The sequence below is a fragment of the Chiloscyllium punctatum genome, chromosome 3 (genome assembly GCF_047496795.1).
Source record: "Chiloscyllium punctatum isolate Juve2018m chromosome 3, sChiPun1.3, whole genome shotgun sequence".
NCBI classification, from domain to species: domain Eukaryota; kingdom Metazoa; phylum Chordata; class Chondrichthyes; order Orectolobiformes; family Hemiscylliidae; genus Chiloscyllium; species Chiloscyllium punctatum.
Genome location: NC_092741.1, coordinates 50230034 through 50256165, shown reverse-complemented (window position 1 = coordinate 50256165; position 26132 = coordinate 50230034). Strand labels below are relative to the sequence as shown.

At 37.8% G+C, this 26132-nt stretch overlaps 1 protein-coding gene across 6 annotated transcripts in view; it reads left to right on the top strand.

Moving 5' to 3' along the window:
• LOC140458462 (glutamate receptor ionotropic, kainate 2) overlaps window positions 1–17051 on the top strand; it is a 445566-nt gene extending 428515 nt beyond the window's left edge. For all 6 annotated transcript variants that reach the window (XM_072553089.1, XM_072553097.1, XM_072553104.1 and 3 more), the window contains exons 16-17: window positions 11835–12085; window positions 15691–17051. In XM_072553089.1, coding sequence (XP_072409190.1) covers window positions 11835–12085; window positions 15691–15855 — 416 coding nt within the window. In that variant the 3' untranslated portion in view covers window positions 15856–17051. The remainder of the gene's footprint in view (window positions 1–11834; window positions 12086–15690) is intronic.
• Window positions 17052–26132: the final 9081 nt, after the last annotated feature.

Sequence of the window (26132 nt, the reverse complement as noted above, 5' to 3'; positions counted from 1 at the left end):
TGAACTTATAGGTTTACTGCTATTATACAACTTAATTCTGAACAAAACTCTGAGCAATCAGTCTGACAATCCTGCCTCAATCAACACTATCAACTAATCATCTATTATGGCTGTTTGTGAGATTATAAAGTGAGAAAAATGGCTGCCATGTTTGCTGACATAGCAGCTTTTCACACATCAAAAGTAACTTATTATGTATTGAGCTCTGAAAGGCAAGATAATGTCCTTTCTTTGTTTTCCTTTTCAGCTTGTTTGCTGAGCTGATTAGATGTTTAATTGCTTTTCTAGGTTGCTTAGTGACAAAATAATTACTCCTTTAATTGTTGTGATATGCTGCAGTGTTGATCTTAAGAAGGTGAACACAGGCTATGTGCAATGTTCTGTGATTAAGTTACTCAGCTTTTTGACAAGGATTTGTGCCAACTGGTCTAACAAATGGCTTTTATTTTGTTTAATTTCCAGAAGGCATTTGTATTATGGTTCTTTTGTAATAGAACATTGAAGAGTACAGCACATGAACAGGCCCTTGGACCCACCATGTCTGCACCAGAAATGATGCCATTCCAAACTAATCCCTAGTGCTTATACTTGGCCCATGTCTCTCAATTCCCTGCCTATTTATGTGTCTTTCTAAATGCTCTTAAATGTTACTATCCTATCTACTCTAGCACATCTTCTTTAAATTTTTCCCCTCTCACTTTAAAACTAGCCCTCCATAGTATTTAGTATTTCCACTCTGGAAAATAAACTCCAACTATCCACGTCTCTTATAATTTTATATACTTCTGTCAGGTGGTCCCTCAACGTCCGACACTCTAGTGTAAGCAATTCAAATTTGTCCAACTTCTCACTAGAGTTAATACACTTCAATCCAGGGAATACCTGGTAGATCTCTTTTACACCCTCTCCAAAGCCTCCACATCCTTCCCGTTGTGTCGTGACCAGAACTGCACATAGTACTCCAAAAATGTCACCTAACTACTGTTTTCTATAGCTGCAACATGATTTGCCAACCTTTATGCTTAATGCCCTGAACAATGAAGGCAACTACTTTATCCACACGTGTTGCCATTTCAGCAAGCTATGGACTTTATAACAATGCTCCAAAGTATCTTGACATTTACTGTACACTTTCCTCTTGCGTTTGACCTCCCAAATTACATCACCTTGCACTTTTCCTGATTAAACTTCATCTGTTATTTCTCCACCCAACTTGCCAATTTTCTTTTTCCTGCTGTATCCTTTGACAACTTTCCTCACTATCCACAACTCCACCAACTTTCATGTCATCTGCAAACTTACTAAGCAGACCACTTACCTTTTCATCCAAATCATTTATATACATATATATTACAAAGAACAGAGGTTCCCAGCACTGATCCATGTGGAACACCACTGGTCACAGTTCTCCAGTCAGAAAAACACCCCTCCAAAACTACCCTCTGTACTCTAAATACAAGACAATTTATTTTCACAGATGCTTGACAATGATTTTCGGGGAGGTTAGGTTCATCACACTTCTTCTGATTTAGCCTGATTATTTCACTCCATGATGTGGCTGCCCATTGAAACAAATTCACATTCCAGTTTCAACACTTGATCAATCTGCTTCATCTCCTGCATATCATTATTTCTCAACATCAGGAATTATTTTAACATGACCTTGTACTTTGAGGAGAACAACAATTTGTTAGACCTCCAAACTTGTGCCACACCATCAGAGCACAAAATGACACCATGAACAGGCATAGCCCCATCCCATATTTAGTGTAATCAGAGTAAAGCAACATCTTTTGGAAGAGTTGTGGAGATATTGTGATTTTACCGTTCAGAGCTTGGAAGATGGGAATTGGCTTCTGATCATTGTTACAGGCTTCTACTGAAAGCTTATGTGCAACACAACGATGCCATTTCTCAAGTTCATCGTAATTTTAAAGCAAAAATTGATATCTGTGAAAAGAAGATAATTTACTTTGAAATGCAACCATAAAATGCTGGAAAACAAAACACCAGTAGATTAGGCAGTTGTAAGCATTTCATGTTTGTGAGCTTCGATCAGAATTGGGGAAAGTTAGAGATGCAATAGATTCTGAACAGTCAGTGCTGCAATAAGGACAAATGTAAAGTCTGCGAAAGGGTGGAAGGCAGGAGAGATTGACTGACTGAAAAGTTAGTCTTTCAAGGTTAGAAAGCATGGTTTTGGGACAAACAAATAATCAAAGGATGGGCCTATAAAACCACTGCACAGCTAACTGAAACAGTAAAACTGCAACAAATGAAAAAAATGCAATCATGAAGTTGTCAAACTCTGTGTTTAGTCCAGAAGTCTGCAAGTGCCTTGCTGAAATGTGAGGTGCCATTCCTGAAGCTTACATTGCGCCTTGCTGGTTCAAACTAAGTTAAAAATCACACTACACCAGGTTGTAGTCCAAAAGATTTATTTGGAAGCACTAGCTTTTGGAGCACTGGTCCTTCATCAGGTGGGTCATCAGGTCATCACAACCACTTGATGAAGGAGCAGCGCTCCAAAGCTAGTGCTTCCAAATAAACCTGTTGGACTATAACCTGGTGTTGTTTGATTTTTAACTTTGTACACCCCAGTCCAACACTGGCACCCCCCAATCTTGGTTCGAAGTACTTTGCACGGACATTCTTTTTCCACAAAAATGCATTAAAAGGAATTTTGCACTTTCAGATGAAGTTAGAATCTAGGATATACCCATATGACAACCCTGACGAATGTGTAATAATGTAACAGTCTGAGTATAGCAATTTGGAAATGATTCTTTAACATCAGCAGATGCTATACTAATATTGTAGCTAGGCAACTGGCTTGGCTCAGACCAGGTAAATCAATCTTCAAGATGGAGTTTGTAAACTAGTAGGAGCTGGTGTATGCAAAGCTGTGACAATAAAATAATGTAAATGTAATTCTTTATTATCAGGGGTGTCAACCCATTTCAGATAAATAAGTTAATCTCTATGTTGAAATAATGGTTAGAGCGTTGGCATATTTACATTCAGTGCTCATTTTTTATTCTTGCAAATGATAATAATTTCTAGACAGTGGTTTTCCATTTTGCTGAACGTTTAGAAAAGAAATAAGTTAGAAAATCATTTCACACGCTTTCACATTGGTTGCCCTGTTAAGACAGTAAAAGCATTTTGTTTACCAGAGTACAGTGAAAATTCAAAATGTGAAAACATGACGAACTATAATTAGACTAAAATAACCAATATGTGTGGCAGGGCCTATAATCAGTGCTAGTGGAACAGAGATGGTTTTTTCTGTTGTTAATGGTTGCATGGTAACAGCTAACCTTCAGCTGGAGAAACAAATGTCTACTTAATAATGTGTTTTTTAAAAAGGCAATATAAATTTTATTCAGTCCAATGATTCAAAAACAGAATTAATTTAACAGCATAAAATTTAAATTTCAATTGATTTTCGAAAGGAACAATAATACCAATGTGCATGTTTCAGCCCCAGTAAAATCAGTTTGTAAAAGTAGGCCTTCTTATCTCAGTAGGAATATTTCTATTTTCAGACTCAGTATTAAATTGCTAAAGGTTTTGTTGTTTCTCATGTATCTGGATTTAGAAAATGATTTCTGTCCCTGTTCTATGCATATTTTATTAGTGGATGTGTTCATATAAACTCCATCAGCAAAGAGGAAAGAGCAAAGCTGAGTTTCTCATGTCTTTAAGCTGCCATTAACAGCACTTTTCAATTGTTCAGCTGAGCATCTCATCTTAATTCCTCCCCTTTTGACTCTCATTTAAATTCCTCATTCTCCAGTGCCCAAACAAGTACCATAACAATTTTGTTACTGAGATATATTCACTGATTTCCTCCTTCAGTCTCTACACTGACAGCTCATCCATTATCCATGTGCTAGTTGTCCTATACTTGCTCCCAGTTTAGTGACATATTGATTTCAATGTTTGTATCCTTTTTGTCAAATCCTGCTAATCCACATCCCTCCCTCTCTCTGGAATATTCTTCCAGCCCTTCGATCTTTGGTAATATCTGCACACTTCCAATTCTGACCTCTTGACGTTGATTTTAATTGCTCACCTTTGGTGGCCATATTGCCAATGCGTTGATGACTGGAACTGTCTCCCTAAATGTTCTGCCTTTCTATCCTCCTCTTCAGGAGTCCTGAAGATCTATCTCTTTATCCAAGCTTTTGGTCATCTCCTTTCGTGGCTCATGAGAAATTTAGTTTGATAGATCTTCCAAAACATGCTCTTGGGTTGTTTCAACATGTTTAGGAACCTGTATGAATAAAAGTTGTAACTGTAATAGATCGTAGTTTCATTTTTCATCCCAACTGACATGAAATGAAACTGATATAATTTACCCAACAGTGGAAATAGACTCACAACCCTGGGGATGTGTCTCCTGGAACTACAATGTTCCAACCACTTTAGCACTTAAGCTATAGAATTGCAAAGGATTGATTTTTAGAGACTCTCAACAAAGTAACTTTGTATGAAGATAATTTCACTCCCTGCCCCCTCCCAACTTTGTACTGACTAACTACATTAATTGTGTAAAATTGTGACACTAACAGTCAATTTTGGATTTTCTTTGAGTGGGTTAATTTCTGGAAGCAGCCAAAATCACAGATTTAAATTGATTTGGCATCTTGTTTATGAGCTGATTTTTTTTTTGATGAAGGAGCTGCTTTTTCAATGAATTTTCTTTCTTAAAATTCAGCAAATTATAATTGCTTGTCGGGGAAAGCATGATGGTAACACGATAGCAACATAGAATAGGTACATTTCTACCAGCTTTCTCATGACATGCTGAGAGAGAAAGGTTTTTACAATGTTAGATCATGCAATTACTTTTTAAAAGTCAAATGATAATTACAGTTTGCCCTGGACAATGTTTATCCCTTAAAACAGATTATCTGTCCATTATCACATTTCTGTTTATGGTCCTTGCTTTACAGAAGTTCACTGGTGTATTTCCAATATTACAATGACTGCATTTTAATGCAGTTCTTTGCTTGAAAGCATTTTAGTCCCAAGATCATGAAAGGCTTTCTATAAACGCAAGTTCTCTCTAGCATGTCATGCACAATCTGTACTAGTAAGGCTAGTGTTTCTTTTTAAGACCCTCGGATGAACTTCATCAGGACTTTTTTACTTGTCAACTTTCAGTCCTAATAATTCTTCATTATTTCTTCCCTGTGGAATGAAATTCTTTCAGGTTCCTCCATTCCTTTTAAACTTTTTGAACTTACACAAATGCAATGATAAGGGCAGGAAGACAGAACTAGCTTCAGTGAACTGGGAAATTCCATTATGAAATAGGTCATTAAAAAAGCAATGTCAGATGCTTGAGGGGATATTTCAGAATACTTAGAAATGGTACAGTACCATGAGAGAGAAAGATGTCAATAGAGGGACATACCATCTGTGGATAACCAAGGAAGTTAAAAGTTGTATTAAACTGAAAGAAAAAGCAGATAATTCAACAAAGCTGAGTAATAGATCAGAAGATTGGACAGAATATGGTATAAAGAACATCACAGAATGACTGAAGATGTTTTTTCATTCATACTTGGGATGTGGAGATTGAACTGAATGGCTTCCTTAGTCATTTCAGATGGCAGTTATGGGTCAACCATATTGATGTAGGTTTGGCATCAAATATAGGCCAGACTTAATTCCCTAAGTGATATTAGTGAACCTTATGGGGTTTTATTATCATTTGACAGAGACTATGTGACCTCCAATTGACAGCCTTTTGATTTCTATCTTTATTGAAGATCAAATTTACCATTTACTCTGGTGAGATTCAAGCCTCTGTCTCCACAACATGAGCCTGGGCTTTTGAATATACCACTTCAGCACTGCCTTCCTTTGAGGGATGGAAATAAGCACTTACCTGGAAACTTAAAATGTTGGCCAAGAAGGCACTGCATCATGAACTTGTCCCAGTAGCACCATACTGTGACTATCTAAAGGAACTTTTTTAATAAGGAGAAGGAAATTATCATACATGAGAGTGCTAGCTTGAAAAATTAAAACAGGTAGTGGAAGCTTCTATAAGTATTTAAAAAGAAAACAAGAGTAAATAAAATGAGGGCTGGTCCTTTAAAGCCACAAGTCTAGGAAATCAGTCATGGGAAATTTGCAGATGAATTGAACAGATATTTTTGGTCTGTCTTCATGGTAGAGGAAGCACAATACACTCCAAAATCACTATGAATTGGAGATGAAAGGAATGGAGGAACCGGAATAATTTCATTCACCAGGGAAAAAGTAATGAGACAATTATTAGAACTGAAAATTAACAAGTCCAGAAACCCAGCTGAAGTTCATCTGAGGGTCCGAAAGAAATAGCTGCTGAACTAATAGATTGATTACAAGTTTCTAAAGGACCCATCGGATTAGAAAATAGTGAATGTGTTTTGGGAGGGAGGATGGTGGGGGTAGGGAGGGTGGGGGATGTAATGGTAGAGAGGGAAATACAAGGCAGCAAACTACAGGCCACTTAGTTTAATATTTATCATAGGGAGGATGCTAGACTCATCTATTTAAGTGAATGTAACATCTCAATGAACAAGGCAGAGGAAACAGGGTTTTGTTCAAGGGAAACATGCTTGATGAGCAAAATTGAACTTCTTGAGATAGTAATAAGCAACGTGGATGGAGGGAACCTGTGAATGCACTGCACTTAGATTTCCAGAATGCATTTGACAAGGTGCCATATGAGTGGTCACTAATCAAAGCAAGTGTTCATGGTGTATAATAATAACACAGATAGTGCTGTGGTATTACATTTGGAGTGATGTACCTATTAAGGAGCTCAATATGCAAATAAACCAAGTAACCAGATGCTGTTTCATAATTGCAAGTTATTGATTAACTTATAGGAAGCACAGTGTAAGGATACTGGGTTTTTTTTGGATTGGCAAGCTGTAACTAGTGGAGTGCTACAGCGATCAGTGCTGGCTTCTCAACTATTTACAATTTACATTATTGATTTGGATAGGGATACTGAATGCATGTTTAATAAATTTGCCGATGATAGGTAAATAAGTTGTCAAGAGTAGGTAGATGGACATTAGGTGACCGAGAAAAAATGTGGCAGATAGAATCTAGCATGAAAAGTACGAACTCATCAATTTTTGCAGAAAAAAATAGAAAACTGATGTACTATCTAAATTGAGAGGGATTGCAAAACTCAGTAGTAGGGAAGGATTTGAGTATTCTATGTATGTGAATCATATACAGTTACAGCAAGAGATTAGGAAGGCAAATGGAACATCATTGGTTAATACGGGAGGAATAGAAGATAGGAAGTGAAGTTTTATTTCAATTGTACAGGGCCTTGGTGAGACATATATAAAATACTTAACACAGTTTTGGTCTCCATATTTGAAAAATATGTAATTGCTTTAGAAGCACTTCAGAGAACTTTCACTTGATTCATTCTGGAGACAAAATTCATATCTTATGTAGAAAGTGAAACAAGTGAGCTATATATTTATTGGAGTCATAAAGTATGACGCTGGAAAAGCACAGCAGGTCAGGCAATATTCGAAGAGCAGGAGAGTCGATGTTTCAGGCATAAGTCCTTTATCAACATTCCTGATGAAGGGTTTATGCCTGAAATGTTGACTCTCCTGCTCCTTGATGCTTCCTGATCTGCTGTGTTTTACAATGCCACACTTCATGACTCTAATCTCCAGTATCTGCAGTCCTCACTTTCTTCTCTATATTCATTGGACTTTAGATGAATGAGAAATGACATTAATGAAGTATATATGATTTTGGGGAGCTGTCAGGTTAGATACTGGGAAAATGTTTCCTCTGTTAGGAGAGACTAAAACTGGAGGACATTGTTTGAGAATGAGAAGTCTCACTTTAGGTCAGAAAAGGCGATTTTATTTCCTTTCAGAGCATCATCAGAATCAGGCGATTCACTAAATTGATTCCAGGGATGATGCATCATCTTAAGAAGAGAGGTTGAGCAATTTACACCTAGAGTCTCTGCATGTAGAAGAATGAGAGAGATCTAACTGAGATATGTAAGGTGCTAAAGGAGCTTGACAAGTAGATGTAGAAAGGATGTTTATTCTTGTAAGGCAATCTAAAATGAGAGGTCATAGTTTTAGGATAAGGGATTGTAAATTTAAAACAGAGTTGAGGAGGAATTGCTTCTCTCAAAGGGTGGCGAATCTGTGGAATTTTTGACCCCAGATTGTGGTGTATGCCAAGACGTTGAGTAAATGTAAGGAGGAAATAGACATTTTTGTACTTAACAATGGGTTGAAGAGTTATGGAGAGTAGACAGAGATGTGTAGTTGAGGCAGAGATGAGATCAGCTATAATTGTATAAAGTGGTGAAGCAGGCTTAAGGCAACCTACTCTTGCTCCTAGTTCTTATTAGTGTGTGAAATTCTCTTTACCAGAAGGGAGTGAGGCAGGGTCTTTAACTGTATTCATGCTGAGTTAGACTGATTTTTGATAAGGAGTGAATTGTTTTTGGGTACAGGCAGTGAGAAGAGGAGCTAGATCACAACCAGATCAGCCATGTTCTTATTGAGTAGTGGAGCATAACAGGAGAAAATGGCCTAATTGTATTATCTGTGGACTGTTAATTCAGAATCCTAAATAATGTTCTGGAGACCTATGTTCAAATTCTGTCTTGGCAAGTGGAATTTGAATTCAATTTTAAAAATTCTGGAAACAAGGGTCTAATGTTGACCATGAATACATTGTCAATTGTTGGAAAGAAGCATCTGATTCACTAATGCCCTTCAGGGAAAGAAACTGCCATCCTTACCTGGTTTGGCCTACTAGATCCTATGAGTCATAGCTATGTTCAGCACAGAAACAGACCCTTCAGTCCAGCTTGTCCATGCTGATCACATACCCTAAATTAATCTAGCCCCATTTTACCAGCACTTGGCCCATATCCTGCTAAACCCTTCCTATTCATGTACCCATCTGGATGCCTTTTAAATGTTATCATTGTACCAGCCTCCAGCCTCTGGCAGCTCATTCCATACATGTACCACTTTTTTCAAGAAAGAGTTGCCCTTTAGTTCCCTTTTAAATCTTTCCCCTCACACCTTAAACCTATGATCTCTAGTTCTGTGACTCCAGACCCGTAGTTGACTCTTAATCGCCCTCTGGGCAATTATGGATTTAAGAATGGGCAATAATTGCTGGCCTAGCCAGTGATGTCCTCATCCTGTGAATGAATAAAAATAAAGCAGCCTTGAAGGACCAAATGTTTTTATGGTGTTCCGGTGTTCTTTGGGAGTTTAGAACATACTTCTCAGAGAAATATATAGCAGAGTCATTGAATATTTTAAATGCAGAGATTCTTGATGAACAAGTGAGTCAATGTGGGCAGGTTGGAATGTAGAATTAAGGCCACAATCAGATCAGCCATGATCTCAGTGAATGTTGACCTACTCCTGTTTCTAATTCATATGTTAGCATCTATCAGTTAAAACAGCTACAACCGTGTATCAAGGAATTACTGAATTTAATCAATTGGGTAGATTTATGCATCTTATATTTAAGGTTTCTAGGAATGAATGTTACAAATATGTAATTTAGCCTAGAAAAAACATAATTTTCAAATCATTGTTTAACCTTTAAAATATGAATAATTCTGTTGATCATTGTCAAAGATGATTTGGGAAGAGAATTTTTGAATGAAACGCTGAACATATAATGAAACAATTTTCAGTGATGAAAGCTGATGACAGCACGTCTCTTGTGTGCCTGTCTGCTATTGGACCAAACTCACTTAAAACTCACTTGGCCAGCTGTTCCTCGTGTTCATCTTTCCAGTTGGTTTTTCAACCTCCATTCCCTAGCTGGAACAGAATTCCAGGAACATACTGGCTCCATAATACATGCTACAAAGAAGAGAAAATCTTGAAGCTGCTGGTTTTGTCCCCTCACCCAGGAACTGCTTTGAAAGTGGAAAAGAAATAAGGTTATGATGGGAATAAAGCTATTAAGGAATAAACACATTGGTCGTGAAAGGGTGACAGACGAGATACATGGATCATTAAGGGGTGAGATGAGTAGTAAGATAAATGGCCTTAAAAAAATGTATTGGATAAAATAAACAACTCCAAGAGGATAAGGCCCCTGGTTGAAATAGATTACATTAATGTCTTTTAGTAGAATATTGAAAAAAAAAGGAAGAGGCTGCTACTCATACTTTATAATTTATTAGAAAAAGTGTATTACTAGAGATAGCAAGTAGTTCCTGAACTTAAGAAGAAAACTGAGCATGTCAAAGGATTTCTAAGCCAGTCAGCTTATCATCAGTGATAGGAAAAGAAATGGAATCTTAACTGGAGAGGATAGAATAGCATCTAAAATGAACAAAAATGTAATAATGAATAGTCTGTATTGAATTTTAAAATGGCAATTGTCACTTAGCCAACCTAATTGAATTTTTTTGAGAAAGTAACAAACAGAAGGTAGACAATGATTATGCAGTGGATGTAGTTTATTTTGATTTTCAAAGAAGTAATCGATAAAGTGTTCCATAACAGAGTAATGAATAAGGTCACAGAATCTGGAGATAGGAGACAAGTGGCAAAGTGGGACTGTCAGCTGGCTGCAAGACAGAAAGCATAGACTGGGAAGATAAGTTAGTTAATCAGAGTGCTGGGAAGTGTGTTCAACAGGAATCAGTCTGCTGCTGGTGACAATTTACATCCACACTTTGGACTTGGGAATACAATTTCTAATTTGTGAATGATGTCAAACTGGGAGAATCATCAATACTGAGGAAGATATTGCAACAATTATTTGCCAGTCTTTTTTCGGCCATACTATGAGATGGTATATTTAGGTGGGGAGATTAATAAAATCACTTGCTACTTGGGTGATGCAAGTCCATGTGAGGGGAGAAGAACAAAGGGATCTCAAAGTGCAAATGCTCCAAAGCAATTCAAAATCTTAATTTAAGTAGCAAAACATCCTTTTGCTATCAGCCTTTAACACTGTACATTGTAACCTTTGCACTGTTAAATCTCAATTGAACACAGAAGAATTATATACAATAAATAATTTTTATTGAAATATATATATATCATTGTTTTCTGATTGAATAGATGCACAGCTACTTAAACTCAGAAAATTCCGCATTAGGTTATTGGTCATTATTGAGTCTGGTTTTTAGCTAGAAAATGTGTTTGTAGGGAGTACCCTGTACCCCAAGAACATCTGAGCAACCTTTAACATGAGCAACTAAAACAGATATTAAGCTCCCTTATTAATACTTAACAAGGGCTTAACTCATGTCTAGACCTCTCTCCCCAGGTTCTGCTGGCAGTGATGTGGCCTAGCAAGTGCTACCATTAGTAAGGAGGTCAGTTGAAATATTTAGGCCAGACATAATTCCTCAGGTTTTCATCAGAGATCTTCCCACCTCCAAGTTCACCTGGTCAATTGGCCTTTCTTGCACCCCTGGAATTAATAAGCTAATAAGTTCAAAGAAAATTACAGAAGAAAACAAAATCATTTTTCATGCCATCGTCATTGTTCAGCCATGTTGTTCTCAGCAGTATCTCGGAGACTCCAGGGCACTGCTGGTGTACTGTTTCCAACCCATTTGGCTGACCTCTGTTTGCCAGTGCGTGTCCCCATAGATTTCTGTACTACCTCACTGCCACCATGGAAGCACTGCCAGCAAATGAACAATGACTGGAATGGTTTTGACTGCACACCTTTTTAAAAACTGGAAGTGCAAAGTGATTTGGCTGTAAGGAGTGTTGCAAGTAAAAAGGAGAAAAGACTATTAATATTGCTTTACCGTATTGGTTCATCTTCAGGTTCTCCGTACAGGGAAAAGATCACTATCGCAATTCTCCAACTGCAGGAGGAGGGGAAACTGCACATGATGAAAGAGAAATGGTGGAGGGGTAATGGCTGTCCTGAGGAAGAGAGCAAAGAAGCCAGTGCTTTAGGAGTCCAGAACATTGGTGGCATCTTTATCGTGCTGGCTGCAGGCCTGGTACTGTCCATCTTTGTGGCAGTGGGTGAATTTCTGTACAAGTCGAAAAAAAATGCGCAGCTTGAGAAGGTAAAAGACTTTTCCAGTGCATCTGTAAGTTACTGGAGATTATATAGTGCAGTCCCATTGATTTTTCACTAGAATGAAATCTTATTGAATAATATATATATATAAATGTCTCGATTTCCTGATAAGAAAATGGCTTAAATTTTGAGTGTGTGCTTTGTGACAGCAAAATCATTTAAACTCAGAATTTGAATTTTGTGAAAAGAATCTGTGCATTTTAATTAATGGTTGCTAGCTTTGTTCAAGCTTGTTTATATAAAATGAAATAAATATTTATTTGTTTTAAAGTGTATAGGAATTATTACTCCATGTATCCATAGATGCAGTGGTATTTGATATAAGATATTTATTGTGTTAGACAAACATGGGCATAAACTCAAGCACGACATGAATAATCCAGTCAGTAATGCTGTAAATATTGTTTTATCTCTGAACAGCATTCTGAACTTCAAGCTGCAAAAAATGGAATATCTTTGATATTTTCATTGTTTACCCATTGTATGTGGTGTTCAATTCAATAAATGTAATTGTTTTAAGTAGTTATTGGCAGTTCAGTGTATTTCAGTGCAGTAAGAAAACATCAAAGACAAGCAAAATGACTGTGTTTCATTAAAGCAGATAACACAGCAGAAGGGAAGTGCATTAGAATAGCAATCATTGAATCCATATCTCAATTCATAACCGTGTTGCCACTAACACAGTTTTTGTCAGATAATAGGCTTAAATAGCTGAATCCATGTTTGTCATTTATAGCAGTTTTGATTCATGCTATAATCTGCTGTGCTTTTAATTAGCCATAATGCTTTGTCTCTGCTGTGCATCTCTTGATTTTTCTTTCTTAATTAAACACTGCTTATTTCTGCAGATATGCAATGATTACTCTGCCAATATTAGACCAAAAAGTGATGGCTTGCCATTTCTTTGGTGGTATGCTGTCGCAAGTATATTAAAACTGAGGTAGACAATTCCCTCTTTACTGTTGATGATAGAATGAGCAAGTGATTCAAGTTTGTTGTCATCACATACGTTACAAATTTTAAAATAAAATGTATAATTTCCCATAGAAAAGTTTAATTTATTCATTTGAGCTGCAATTAATAAATCTAAACATCTAAGTTGTTTACTGTCAAACCTGCTAATTAGCTTCAATGTGCAACTGTGGATTTTTCTTGGTCTCATGCTATTTTCGCTGTTTAATGAGAGCTGTGGCTAAAACAGTAGAATATTGATGTATAGTTTGAACAATTTTTAAACCAAACTATTCCAGTTTATTGCCCTTCTACTTTTTTTTTTGTCATTTTAGCACCTTGATTCTGTTTAATTGTGTCACGTCAAAATTACACCTGGTCACGTGTCCACTTTTTATGTCCAACTAATTTTGCTTCTGAGGGTAAATTGCTGGATTGGTGGCTTCTTCACGATTCATCACTTGAATACCCTGAAGCAGTGGCAGAAGGTGTCACTTAATGATAAGAAAAGAAGCTTCAGGGATGAGCCGTTCAGCCAATATCTGTGCAGTCATTAAAAGATGAAAACAGAGATTGATTTAATAGTTAATGTTCGAACACTCACTGAAACATTTACTCCAGGTTAAAGGATGTCTGCATTAACTGTTTTACAATTATTAACAGGGCTAGCAACGGCAGAATCCAAATGGAAAAGAAAAACCAATGAGCAACGGCATGAAATAACATATGTGTATTGGTCCTCGTGCAATTAGGGAGATTTATTTTATCACATGACTGCTTTAGTTTTCAGAATTTAACCATGGATTAAACTGAAGGCTTGAGGTTTTGATGCAGAAGTCAGGAAACTGCTTCCAAGGAAATTGATGACGTTTGAAATTTCCAAGTTGTCTTGACCCTTATTTGGCACTGAGATAGAAGCCCATAAGGGAAACATACAAGCTCTCAGGGCTGGAAGGCCAAATGGAGGATTTCCAGCTTCAGTGAGCATCTGGTTGTAGTACAAATCAGTAACTGGAAAGAACTTTCAATAACGGGTGTCCTTTGAATCACCTTTTAAAACGTTTAATAAAATAAAATCAGAAAAAGCTGTCGAGCCAGCAATGTGGCAGGTGAGTTAAAGGCAACGTGATGGCTCAGTGGTGACTCACAGCACCAGGGACCTTGGTTTGTAACCAGTCTTGGGTCACTGTGTGGAGTTTGCATGTTTTCCCAGAGTCTGTGTGAGTCTCCTCTAGGTGCTCCAGTTTCCTCTCACAGTCTAAAGATGTATAGGTGAGGTGGATTGGCCATACTGAATTGTCCCATAGTGTCCAGAGATGTTCAGGTTGGGTGGATCAGCCATGGTAAATGAGGATAAGATAGTGGAGGGGGATGGGGGCATCTGGTTCTGGGTGGAATACTCTTCGGAGGGTTGGTGCAAACCCAATGGGCTGAATGGTGTCTATCTACATAGTAGGGATTCTATGATTCAATGAGTTCCTTCCCAGGGTAGCCTTTGGCTGTACCCCATGCAAGTAGATTGTGAGGACTTGTAGACCCTCCAAGATCCAACCTGTACTTCACCCTGACACTGCATGCTCACTTCCAGGCTGTTAATCTGCCCTTGTTATGTTAAGAAACTCGAGGCCAACTTGTAAATTCTGGCTCACCTCCTAAACTTTTCTTGTCAAGACTCTTGATGATCCTAACTTGTCTTGTGGACTTTGGTGACTCTCTTAGGGGGGACTGAACAGGTCTCTGACAAAACAGCTGATGCCAGCAACAATTTGGAGGTGCTGGTGTTGGACTGTTAAACATCACACAACACCAGGTTATAGTCCAACAGGTTTAGTTGGAAGCACTAGCTTTCATAGCGCTGCTCCTTCATCAGGTGGTTGTGGAGTACATAATTGTAAGACACACCAGCAATGATGCCAGCAATGACATCCTATAACTTGACATACTGGCTAGCACTGTGACCTTTCTCCACCTCTGGGAACCCCAAACATTTAGCCCTTGATGATGAAAATATTAATAGTCAATTTCTTTCAGATGTGTAGCCTTCATTTCACTTGTTGTAATTTTAACAAGCAAACATTGTATTCTAGCCTAGAAACTGGAAGGTGAAGAAAAGGTTGAGTGTATCAGGGAGAGTCACCTCAAATTCCCCAGCTGCAGGTATCACCACAGGCTGCGTGATATTCCTCAATAAAACCACAATGTCAGAAGCAGTGTTGCACAGAATAAATCTCTTCCCCTATTTTTGCTAGTTTACAATTTGTGCTGGAGGGTGGTTACGCAGTGGTAGGGTAGGGCAACAGTTAGATTCCTTCCAGTGCAAGCTATTTGACATACAGTATTATGATTATCATTTATTAATACTGTATACATACAAAGTAGATGAAATATTTGATTGATAACTATGAATGCAGTAAATATAACATTTGTGTAGTTGCTAACAATTTAAGCAGAGCACATTATTCTTGAAAGCACTCTTGTCATTTTTATTTAAAGGCAAGTAGCAAGCTAAATGCTTTACTTTCAATCATTGACAAGCTTGTCTGATGTTAGGACAGAGAAATCTAAACTAACATGTGATTTCACTGTCGCTTCAAGGCATTGCTGTTTGATCTCATTTTCAGTCTTTAATTTTCCCCACAGAGGTCCTTCTGTAGTGCCATGGTTGAGGAGCTCAGGTTGTCTCTCAAGTGTCAACGGCGTCTGAAACACAGGCCTCAGGCACCAGTCATAGTGAAAACTGAAGAAGTTATCAACATGCATACGTTCAACGACAGGAGATTGCCTGGCAAAGAAACAATGGCATAAAGTGTAGAAAATCCACACCGAGCACAAACAGTAATCTTTGTTCCCAATGACCTGCAAGAGTGTTTCCAGTGGAAATATGCAAAACCGTGCCGAACAAGCGAGTTACCTCATGATGCTGTGTCGAAAAAAAAATTACCTACCTTATGAAAACAGGGTGGTCAAAGTCAGATCCCGAAACATTGTCAAGGACCAAAACTTGCAAATAAAGTAATTAAATGCAGTAAAGACTTTTCCCCTTCATCCCTCTTATCCCCCCTCCCTCTTCTTTTCCCATATCGGAAATGAATGGTGATAATAAAGGATAAGAAACACGGGACAACAAAGGGAAAACTGTGTTGAGTTATAGCTACAGTTATACAAGGTGGAAATGATACTGAGGATTGTCCAAACTTGTGCAGTTACTGTAATAGAGGCTGTTCAAAATAATTGAGGTTAAAGAAGAAAGAGAACTAAGAGGCTTTGGAAAGAAATGGTGAAACTCTGATGAGATATTTCATGTATTTGTATCACCACCAGAAAGGAACACAAGGCAATAATTGTTTTCCGTCAATTTAGCTTTTTTTTACAATGGATCAGACTGCTTTGAACCCTCACCAAATGAAAGAACGTTAAACAATTACATTTTCTAAGCAATGGATTGCGAAGTTGTTTTCCAAAATCTGAGTGACGTAGGGTATAACAAACAGCCTAAAGTCCTTTAAGTTTGTGTACTTCATTGTGGTAACAGAAGAGTGTGTTCCCTTCAGCTCCCCCCATCTGGGTCTCAAGATTTGGTCCTTTCAAGTTGCTTCGCCCACCTGCTCCCACATCCAGCTGAACTGATTTGACGCCTGGCCTTTCAACTCGTGTGGTTCCGCCTGATTAATTATGGATATAGGATTTTCACTGACGTGATCCCATGTAATGTTGCAGGAGACTCTTTTGTAGAATGCACTAAATCTCAAGTCACAACTGCTACAACTCCTTGTAAGCAGTTTTTCAAGATGTTCATGTTTATTTGTGGAAATGCAAGATTTATATGAAAATAGTTTTTGTATGGAATTTTTGTAATAATTTTTATCAGAAAATGAACACACGGGCACTAAATCTCAATGAGTTTCCATTAGGCTGATAGCATACAGTGATGAACTATTGTGTGTAATAAAAGGCACAGAGTCTTGGCCATATATTGTGATAATAAATGAAGTGCATACTGAGTATCGTCTGAAATTAATGCACAATCTTCAAAAAATGGATAGAGACCTTTCCATTTAAATATTTCACACCACATTTAGGTCAGTGTTTTACCCAAATTTGTTTGGGTCCCAATGGAATTAAATCTGATATTTGCTTCTCAGATGGTATTATTTGGCAATTTTAAAGAAAAACTCACAATAAAGGAATTAAAGGGTATAATGCCGTGCAAACAATTATCTTCTCCCCCACCCTACCATGCTCATGATTAAGGGTACCTGAACAATATAATGTAAATGTAATTGCCTTTGCTGTGTTATTGAAATGAGAACTGTCAGCAAAAATATTGGTCAGTGCAAAGTCTATAATCCAAAAATCGCAAGAGATATCTCGACAAAGATGCCCAATTTCCCTTTTTTTGGTTCTTGCATTCAGTAAGACACTATATATTCCTCCCTTTCCTATTCTGGTATTGGCTACTTTCAATTTATACTATTTGTTTTTGCCATTTGATATCCTATTTGGGATGTTTCTTCCATTGTTTAATCACTGTCAGAGTGAAAGAGAACTGCCAGTTGCCAGTCCTAAATTTACTTTTTAATGATTTGAACCTGTATGATTTATACTGTCCTTATTATGATCTCTTACGGTCGACCCTTTCCACACTGGTTACTGTCTCATGTCATTTATGAAGTTCCTTCTCCTTTTGAGGTAAAAAAAAATCCACATTTCTTAGTTTTTTCATCAAGCCCAGTCCTCGTCCTTTGATGCTCAGGCTCATGGCTTTTTCCTGAACTGTCTCCACTGCTTGAATATCACTGAATCTCAATGACCAGAACTGAAAACAAGACTCAAGTTGTAGTCTGACTAGCTTATTGTACAGATCGATCCTGACTTTCTCTGACATGTGTGCTACTGTTTTGTTAATACAGATCAGCATTGTATTGCTTTGTTGCTTTCTCCTTTGTATTGATTGAACATGTTGACTGTTGAATCTACCAAGAATTCTAGATAACTCTCTACATTGTGATCAGCCATTTTGTCACCATTCTTGGAATATATCCACCCCTTTTCTCATTTATTTGCAGAACGTTATAGATCTTCACCTGCTCACATATTAGAGTTAATTCTACAACTGTACAAATCTAGTGAAGAGGTCTTTGCTTAACATTACAAGACATATTTGACTATTTAAGTTGATAGTTGAAAGATCGCGTAACACATGTTTGAATTTCAGTTTGCCTGAGAGACTTTTAGCGAGCAACAAAAAGTCAAAAGTTTGCCCCTTATTCTGCCCAACTCATTTTGTAGTCCTTGATTTGCATTTTCAGATTTATTAGCACTCTATTGTGATGTGTGCACAACCGGTGGCATTATAGCACGTTACCTTTGCGCCTTCCAGTCCTCTGCATATATCACAGTGAAACACTTACAAACTTCTCAGAGTATATATATTTTATATATACATATATTATATTTATTAAATCAAAGGTTACATTAAAATGAAGACAGAATGTAAGTCTCTAAAGCAGCAACTCAACGAGGTTAGCCTGTTCTGGTCCATTATCACATGTGATAACTCCCCATGGAAAATGCTGCACAACATCAACTAATGTGTTATGTACAAAATCACACAAATATAATATTGATTACCATAGTTCTGGTTAATTTTGGGAATGAATATCGATGAAAAAATGCATTTATAAAGAATCAGGAATGTGAGACTTTGACCAATGGCACTTGAAAGACAAATCAGTGGTTCAAAGTAAAAATGAGGAGAGCACTCAGCTACGTTAGGTGAACTATCTACTGTCTTGTTCATGCGATTCAATTCCCCACATAACTTGTTTCCTTCTATATCACATGACTTTTAGCTACTCTGAGAATACTCTGCTGAAGCTGAAAATGTCATTTCTGTTTCATAAATGCACACCGGCTTTGAAGAAGGAGCTGGGTGTACTGTAAATTCCAGCACTGTCCTTTGATCCTTGAAGACAGAAGTCGGCTCCAACACAGGGCTTAGATCAAGGAGCTTTCTCACATACTTATCCAATGTCTGAAAGGATCTTGAATCAAATGCAGCAAATATCTTAGCGCCCAACTCATTGTTTTCCAGCATTAACATTTCAGTAATGATTGCATTAAGTTGGCCGTATGACTTAGAGATGTCATGAAAATGGCTGATGAGAAATGGAAATGCCACATTATTGCAGTAAAGGCGATTCTGCAAACTTTGAGTTTGACGGTTCCTCAGTACAGTAGGTGCAACAAACATATTCTAAACATACTGGGCTCATTAGCAGCCCTAATTTGGGTGCTCTGAGCTTCAGCATATAAATTGGAATCTATGCTATGCTTGCGCACTTGTGCAGCAAATCACTCCCGTTGTCATATTGGTGTGGGCATTAACATGAATGTACACAGCAAGGTTGCAAATCAGGCATATAACGAGGGCAATCAATGCACAATGTTGGATTGTCACCAGCAGCGAAACGTTGGAACTCAACACTTCAGCTAATGCTCTCTCTTAGCCTCACATTGACAAGCGTGGATGCAAGGACCATTTGACAATGCTATTTAAAGGTAGTGTCAATTACTTATGCATTAGTTACTGGCTGATTTTCTCTGTGTTGTTATAATTCTACAAGTCCTTACACTTTCTCGGGTTCCTTAAAGTTGCTGTATACTGCAGGTAGTGTGTTTGACAGGTGCTGAAGGATTTAGACCTGATGTTTTCTGCACAAAACTGTCACTCAGAAACATGGATACATTAATGCACATTCCCCTTGGAATACATAAATGGGAGAATAAACAGGTGCCACAGAGCAGGACAGGCTACTAGAAAAGGGAAGAGGAGAGGCATTCAGCAAAAGGCTGGAGCTATTCATGGCATTCATTGAACTTTTTTCTAACTCATCCTGATCAAAGAACAACATAAGATGCCTACACTACCATAAGCATGTACTGACTGCTGGTGCAACGACAACTCAGACTGCAAAATTAGCTAGGGTTGTGAATGTTTATGCATTTAGCTCTTTGTGCTGCAGGAATTAACAATACCTCACAACTACATAGCTTAGCTCCATATCCTCAAAGAGCAGGATGCCACTGGCTGCTTACAGATCATTCCTATGTGCCATATGTCGATTTGATATTTGCTTACTATACCTTCTGCCGTATGCCATTCTCCTGAATGAAAGAGATTCCTTTCTCACAGTATAATGACGTGTGATTACCAGCAGTGAATTATCCAAGCCAATGCCCAATATCCAAACATCTTTCACGATGTTTTAATATTGTGACAGTCGATTGGAGCATTTGCATTTAAACCTTTGTAGCAAACTAAAGGGTGGCTACTGACTGAGATGGTTATCTACTGACTACGTGGCTGATGACTCCAGATACAACCCATGCCATATGCACTGCATCCATACAATGAAAGCCAAGCTGTCAGCAGAATGGGTTTCAGATTCATGGTAATCTGATATATACTGCATGACTCTTAATCATGATGGACAACCCTTAATGCCAGTAAGCTGGTGAGGAGCAGAAGCACGAGATGGAGGAAAATAATCTAAACAGATCCAAACTGGCCATGATGAACTCATCTGCAAACTATAATAGCAGTAGCATGAATTGCAATTCACCAGTTCATCAGCAGTTCCACACCTTAATTTCTCTGTCCCTGATTATTGCCATGTCCACATCACCTCAAGGCAAAAACAAAAGCCATGAAAAATAAATGTTCAGAACCAAATATATAAATGCAGGGACATCCCACACTGTGTACAAAAGTCAAATGATCAGCTTTGTGCATTCTCTTAGGCTCTATCTTCCATGGGAAGTTGCCTTTCCAAGTGCTCCTACTCACTGTAGCTTGGCTGACAGAAGGCTGGTGGCATATAATGGAGGAAGCTGTAAATGGAGAATAACCTGAAGCTACTGCAGACCCAGAAGGCAGCTGTGTGGGCTGGTTGACTGATAAGCAATAGCAAGGGCATTGGAAGAGCAGAAGGATGAATGTCAACTTTATGAAAAGGCCCAGCAGACTCTTGGCCCATGTTGGTGCCTGAAGCAATCCCAGTAGTCTGCTGGAGAATAGATTGCTGTACAACTCTGACACCCAGCAAGCTCTTTTTCACCCCAATGGTGTCAGTCTGAGTTTGTGTGACAAAATGTTGAGTTTCCACAGCAGCACAGGGACATTGTGAAGGCCAGCTACTTCTACGGCAATGGAAACTGTGACATTGCCCGTCAAATTCTGCATCATGGGTGGATCATAAAGCTGCTGATGGAGTTCACCACTACTTGCACCCCTTAAAGATGGGCTCCATGATTTGACAATAGCTCTGTACTGTTCTCTTCCACAGTCGTTGACATGGACTGCCAGTTTGTTGACAGACTTCCCAATGCATGAAACATTTTGTCATGTGCATTCAGTAATGTTGTTGTGTAGCCTGCTTTGTTGAAACAAGTTTGAGCAGGTGCCCTGTGCAGCAGAACATGGGTAAGATTCCATCAATCAGGCAATTGCACTCTCCTTGCCCCTCGGTCCAGCCACTCAGGTCCAGTACACCACCCTTGTAGATCTCACCTCTTGAGTGACATGAAGTATCAGTGTCTGAGCTGGGACTTTAAGTGTGAAAACAATTGATCTGTCTTTTTATTGTTACTTCATTGCCTGCCAAGTTGCATTTCTTGGGACTTGAAAGAGGAAAGGCACAAGAGTAAGATTTTGGTGTAGAGAACTGAGGTGCAAATACAAGGGGCGTGCTGAAACAAACTTGTAAATCTGAAGGGATGATGGGAAGTCAGAACATGAGAAATAGAATAGGATCTGATGATATTGTCACCTTCATTGCTTTTAATCTTTCTGCTGGGCTTTGACCTTAACAATTGCATTCGAAGAATGACAAGCACTATCTCCTCCACGGGGAACAGAATGTGAAGGTATGCCTCTTCTGTTCCAGTTAGCTCCTGCTGCTTCAGGTTACACATCATCGCCTTGCAAGAGAGAAGAAATCGTGTCAGAAAGTGTCAAGCAATCCATCCATCTGGTGTAGTTATTATGTTTAATAGTACGTGTGCAACTTGTGAGATGTAGGTGTGAAGCTTGTACCAATGCTAAGAGAGAGAGAGAGGGAGAGAGAAAGAGAGGGATAAGATGAAGCATTTGTTAGGTTTGAGGCCTGATTGACAAATTTTTGGTAAATACTTTGTGGAAAGTACAATGGATTTAATGGATATCCCAACTGCAGTTAACTTCGGCAAGAAAATTAACTTACTGAGATGGAGTAAGGGAACAAGATGTGTGGCACAAAACATCATCATAGATCCATTTTGCTGAACGGTTCATTCTTTTCTGCCATAAATTCTGTGCTGATTTTAAAAACAATTTATAAGTCAGAGTCTTGCTAATTCAAATATATAAGACCATAAGATATGGGAGCAGAATTAGGCCATTTGGCCCATCAAGTCTGCTCTGCCATTTGATCATGGTTAATATGTTTCTAAATCCTACTCTCTTGTCTTCTCCCCATTATCCTTGATCCCCTCACTAAACAAGAACTTATCTACCTCTGACTTGAACTCTACATTTTTCTTTGGCAATGAGTAAGAATCAAGGTACTGTAATAACATATCATGTAGATGTATTTGTCACACTGTAAGATGGGTACCAACCCAGGTGCATAAATACCTGTGACCCTAGAAGATAGCTTGGACCAGGATGTTTGCATTGCAGCAACCAGAAGTTCCACTGTATCCTAAACACACTCCAGTGAATTATCTGACACATCATGTGTAATATGTTATCAAATTTGTTCCACCTTGTGCACAGAGGAGCGTGTTCTTTACTGTCAAGACACAAATAAAGAAAGAGTTTTATGTTGCATCTCATGGCTTATTGTTCCAACAATGAAAGAACAATTACATTCTCTGCCATTGACATCTCTCAGCTTGATAAACAAAACAGTACACCAAAACTTATAAGCTGAAAATGATCTATTCCTTGTCATTCAGATAGGCACTATTTGTGGGTGTTACACCTGGACAAGCTCCAAGTGTGTTGCTTTGGCTACAGTTGTAATTCTGTTGTCAAAAGTTTTCACAAACTGAAAATAAAATATGGTCCTCCTCCAACTTATGTTCTTCCTCATCATTTCCCATGGTAACAAATCCTTGACAAAGAATATTCTTTTAACAGACCCTTCTGTTTTACACCTGATGACATTAAATAGAATTATTGTATCATTTAACATTTGTGGTGATGTATATCTATTCTTTGCAGTTATCTTCTCTTTGACTTTGCAGTCCAATTGGGTGCAGCCATAATTTTACAAGAATAATGATTAATAAGTTGTGAACAATGATAATACGTTATCACATTTGGTCTGGAAGTTTGAAACTTTTTAGGATTTTGATTGATGCTCTTGCAGGTCCAATCACAGACCTAATATTCTTTTGTACTATATCCCTGGCCCTCCACCGCACTGTTAAAAAAGACTCAGAAAGACTGGCTAATCTGCATTTAACAGTCATGTTCTTTATTGTTGACATTTTATGGCACCATAATAATATGATGCAAAGAGAAAAACAAATCTCAAAATAGTGAAATCTTCAAAAGTTTTCAACTGGTGAAACAAAATTTTTTGATGAGTAATTGCTGCCATATTGAACACAAATCGAAGTTTGCTTTTTAATTTGTAATTAATGAAATAGGCAGGCAATGCAGCTCAAGAAAGTAAAAGGATACAGTAGCTTTTACAGAATGGAGGAGAGCAAGGAGATCATTAAGTTCCCAAATGATGGGTGTAACCTAAGCCCACATTTTGAAAGTTGCCATTTGTAAGTGTGCAGAAGTAAGCATTTATATACTTAAATTGTAATATACATACATGAATGAAATCCATATTGAAGATGTTTTAAGGATGTAATGATTCTGAACAGAAGCTGATTATTTCACTGGCTCACTAATGTGCCTATAATAACTGATTCATGGTGGGTAGTTCCGTCTCCTTTTATTTTGTTTCAAAAATATATGTTATGGAGGTAAAGTTCTTTTTAAGACAATCCTTTACTGTTAAGATTGCTGAGTTAGAATCCAGTAAAATGAATTCCTGCTTAAAAATTGGCTTAACTGCTGTTAAATGAGTTTTGAATAACCCTTTTAACTATTGTACTAGAATCTAAAATAACAGATCATTCATGGTTTTTCATTAATAGATATATTGTATAAATAGACTTTGTATAATTATTCCCTTGCAGCACAGTCATTTGCTTTTGTATGGCTTCTAAAAACAGCATTATATGAAGGACGCAGCAAACAAAGCAAGATTTCTTAGTAGCGTGACTGCTGTGTTTCTTCCCAAATTGATCTTTGCAGCTTTCACATGTCTTCTAACAAGTTTCATTGCTCACCGAGCTAATAAATGACATGTAATTGCTGAAGACAAAAATTATAACAGTTTGTTACAGTGCACGAATGAAACCTGAATGCTGCAAGGCTGAAGGTGTAGAAAATGAAACCGGTTATATGAGAAACTGGTTTGAAAGCAGGGACTGTGCATCTTGCAATCCAGCCCTTTAATCTCAGTAAGATAGGTTCCAATCTTTTTTAGTCCCAAGAGATAAGCTAAATATCTCCTTTCTGCAAAGGCTATAAAAGACCTCAATTGAAATTAACTAGGGCATTCTCAATCCAGGTCTCAATGAATACAAACCTGTTGAAGAAGATTGCTGAAGACAAATAGTACTGCAAACTGTTACTAATACAACAATCTCTTTTAAATTTACAAAGTAACATCATTGGTAATGAAGATGGAGGGCAGAGAGATGATAGTACAGGGTGAGTTTCTGCAAATGGACCTGATATATGCAAACAAGGCTTTTTTTTCACATTTCATCTTGAGTGACTGGTCTATTTTTGATTGCATACGGTTAAGAAATTTTTTGTTTTCCAGATTAACCATTCATCCAAGACATAGTGAGTGAATATATAAGATAGAAAATGAGGCTGCAATTGGTCGATAAATATGTAGATTATGTTGTGCTAAATAACTGAGCAAAAAAAACAATATATGTTAGTCTTTGGTCAACCACTGGTGGAATCTAACCCACGAATGACCTGACTTTGCATCCATGAATAACTAATCTTTAAGAGAGATGCATAGTTGAGATTGAGCAGAAAGGTCAACAGATGGTATTCTTATCACTATAGACAAGTATTGGGACACAACAGCATATTATCAAATTTAGGTCATAGCTTAGATCAAATTTTGAGAAATATTTCTTGGTTCAAACATGCTTTTGTCATTATTGTGAATATTTATATGTATATGTCTGGACATTGAGTACTGGCAGATTAATCAGCTGTGAAGGCATCACAGTTGATCCTATTTACTGTTTGCCCAATGTCCATCCACGTTCCCCAACAGAAATTCCTGGTTAGCAAATAGCAATGGCCTATTTTTTTGTGATTTTTGCAGCTTAACTCAGTGGTGTGGAGGCTGATTATCATGCTTTTAACATAATCCAAACTATATCAACCCTTCCAACACAAGCCAGGAAGGGAATCTATGTATATTTACTCACATGCTCAAAGCTGTATTTTGTAATTAACTTCCATGAAGATAGGAGGGAAGGATAAATATCAAAGAGACTGTAAGATCAGAATAAATCCCTTATTCAAAGGGCAAGTCAAATGGAGTTAAATGTCAGGTTTTGCCAATCTTCATTCACACTTGACTTGTAGGTCTTCCTTCAGTGGAACTTCATTATAGCCAGCCAAGTACTTCAGCAAAACCTGTTGACCTGCAGCTACAATTCAGTGTATAGCAATGTCACATGTATCTGTTTAGTCTAATTTACACAAAATGTGGTGCATTGACATTTCAACAGCTGGTTCATCAGTTATGCCTTTATGTGACAGAAGATGATTTGTTGTTTATTTAGTCAGCAGGAAATTAATTTGTCATTACTGGTTGACACATTCTGTTAAAAGCTAGTGATCCAGATTCACTGAAAGATAATAGCTGCTGGTGCACGTCAATGAACCATGAAATTCAGTGTCATAGTGAAGAAGGAACAGTACAGTTTCTGAAGAA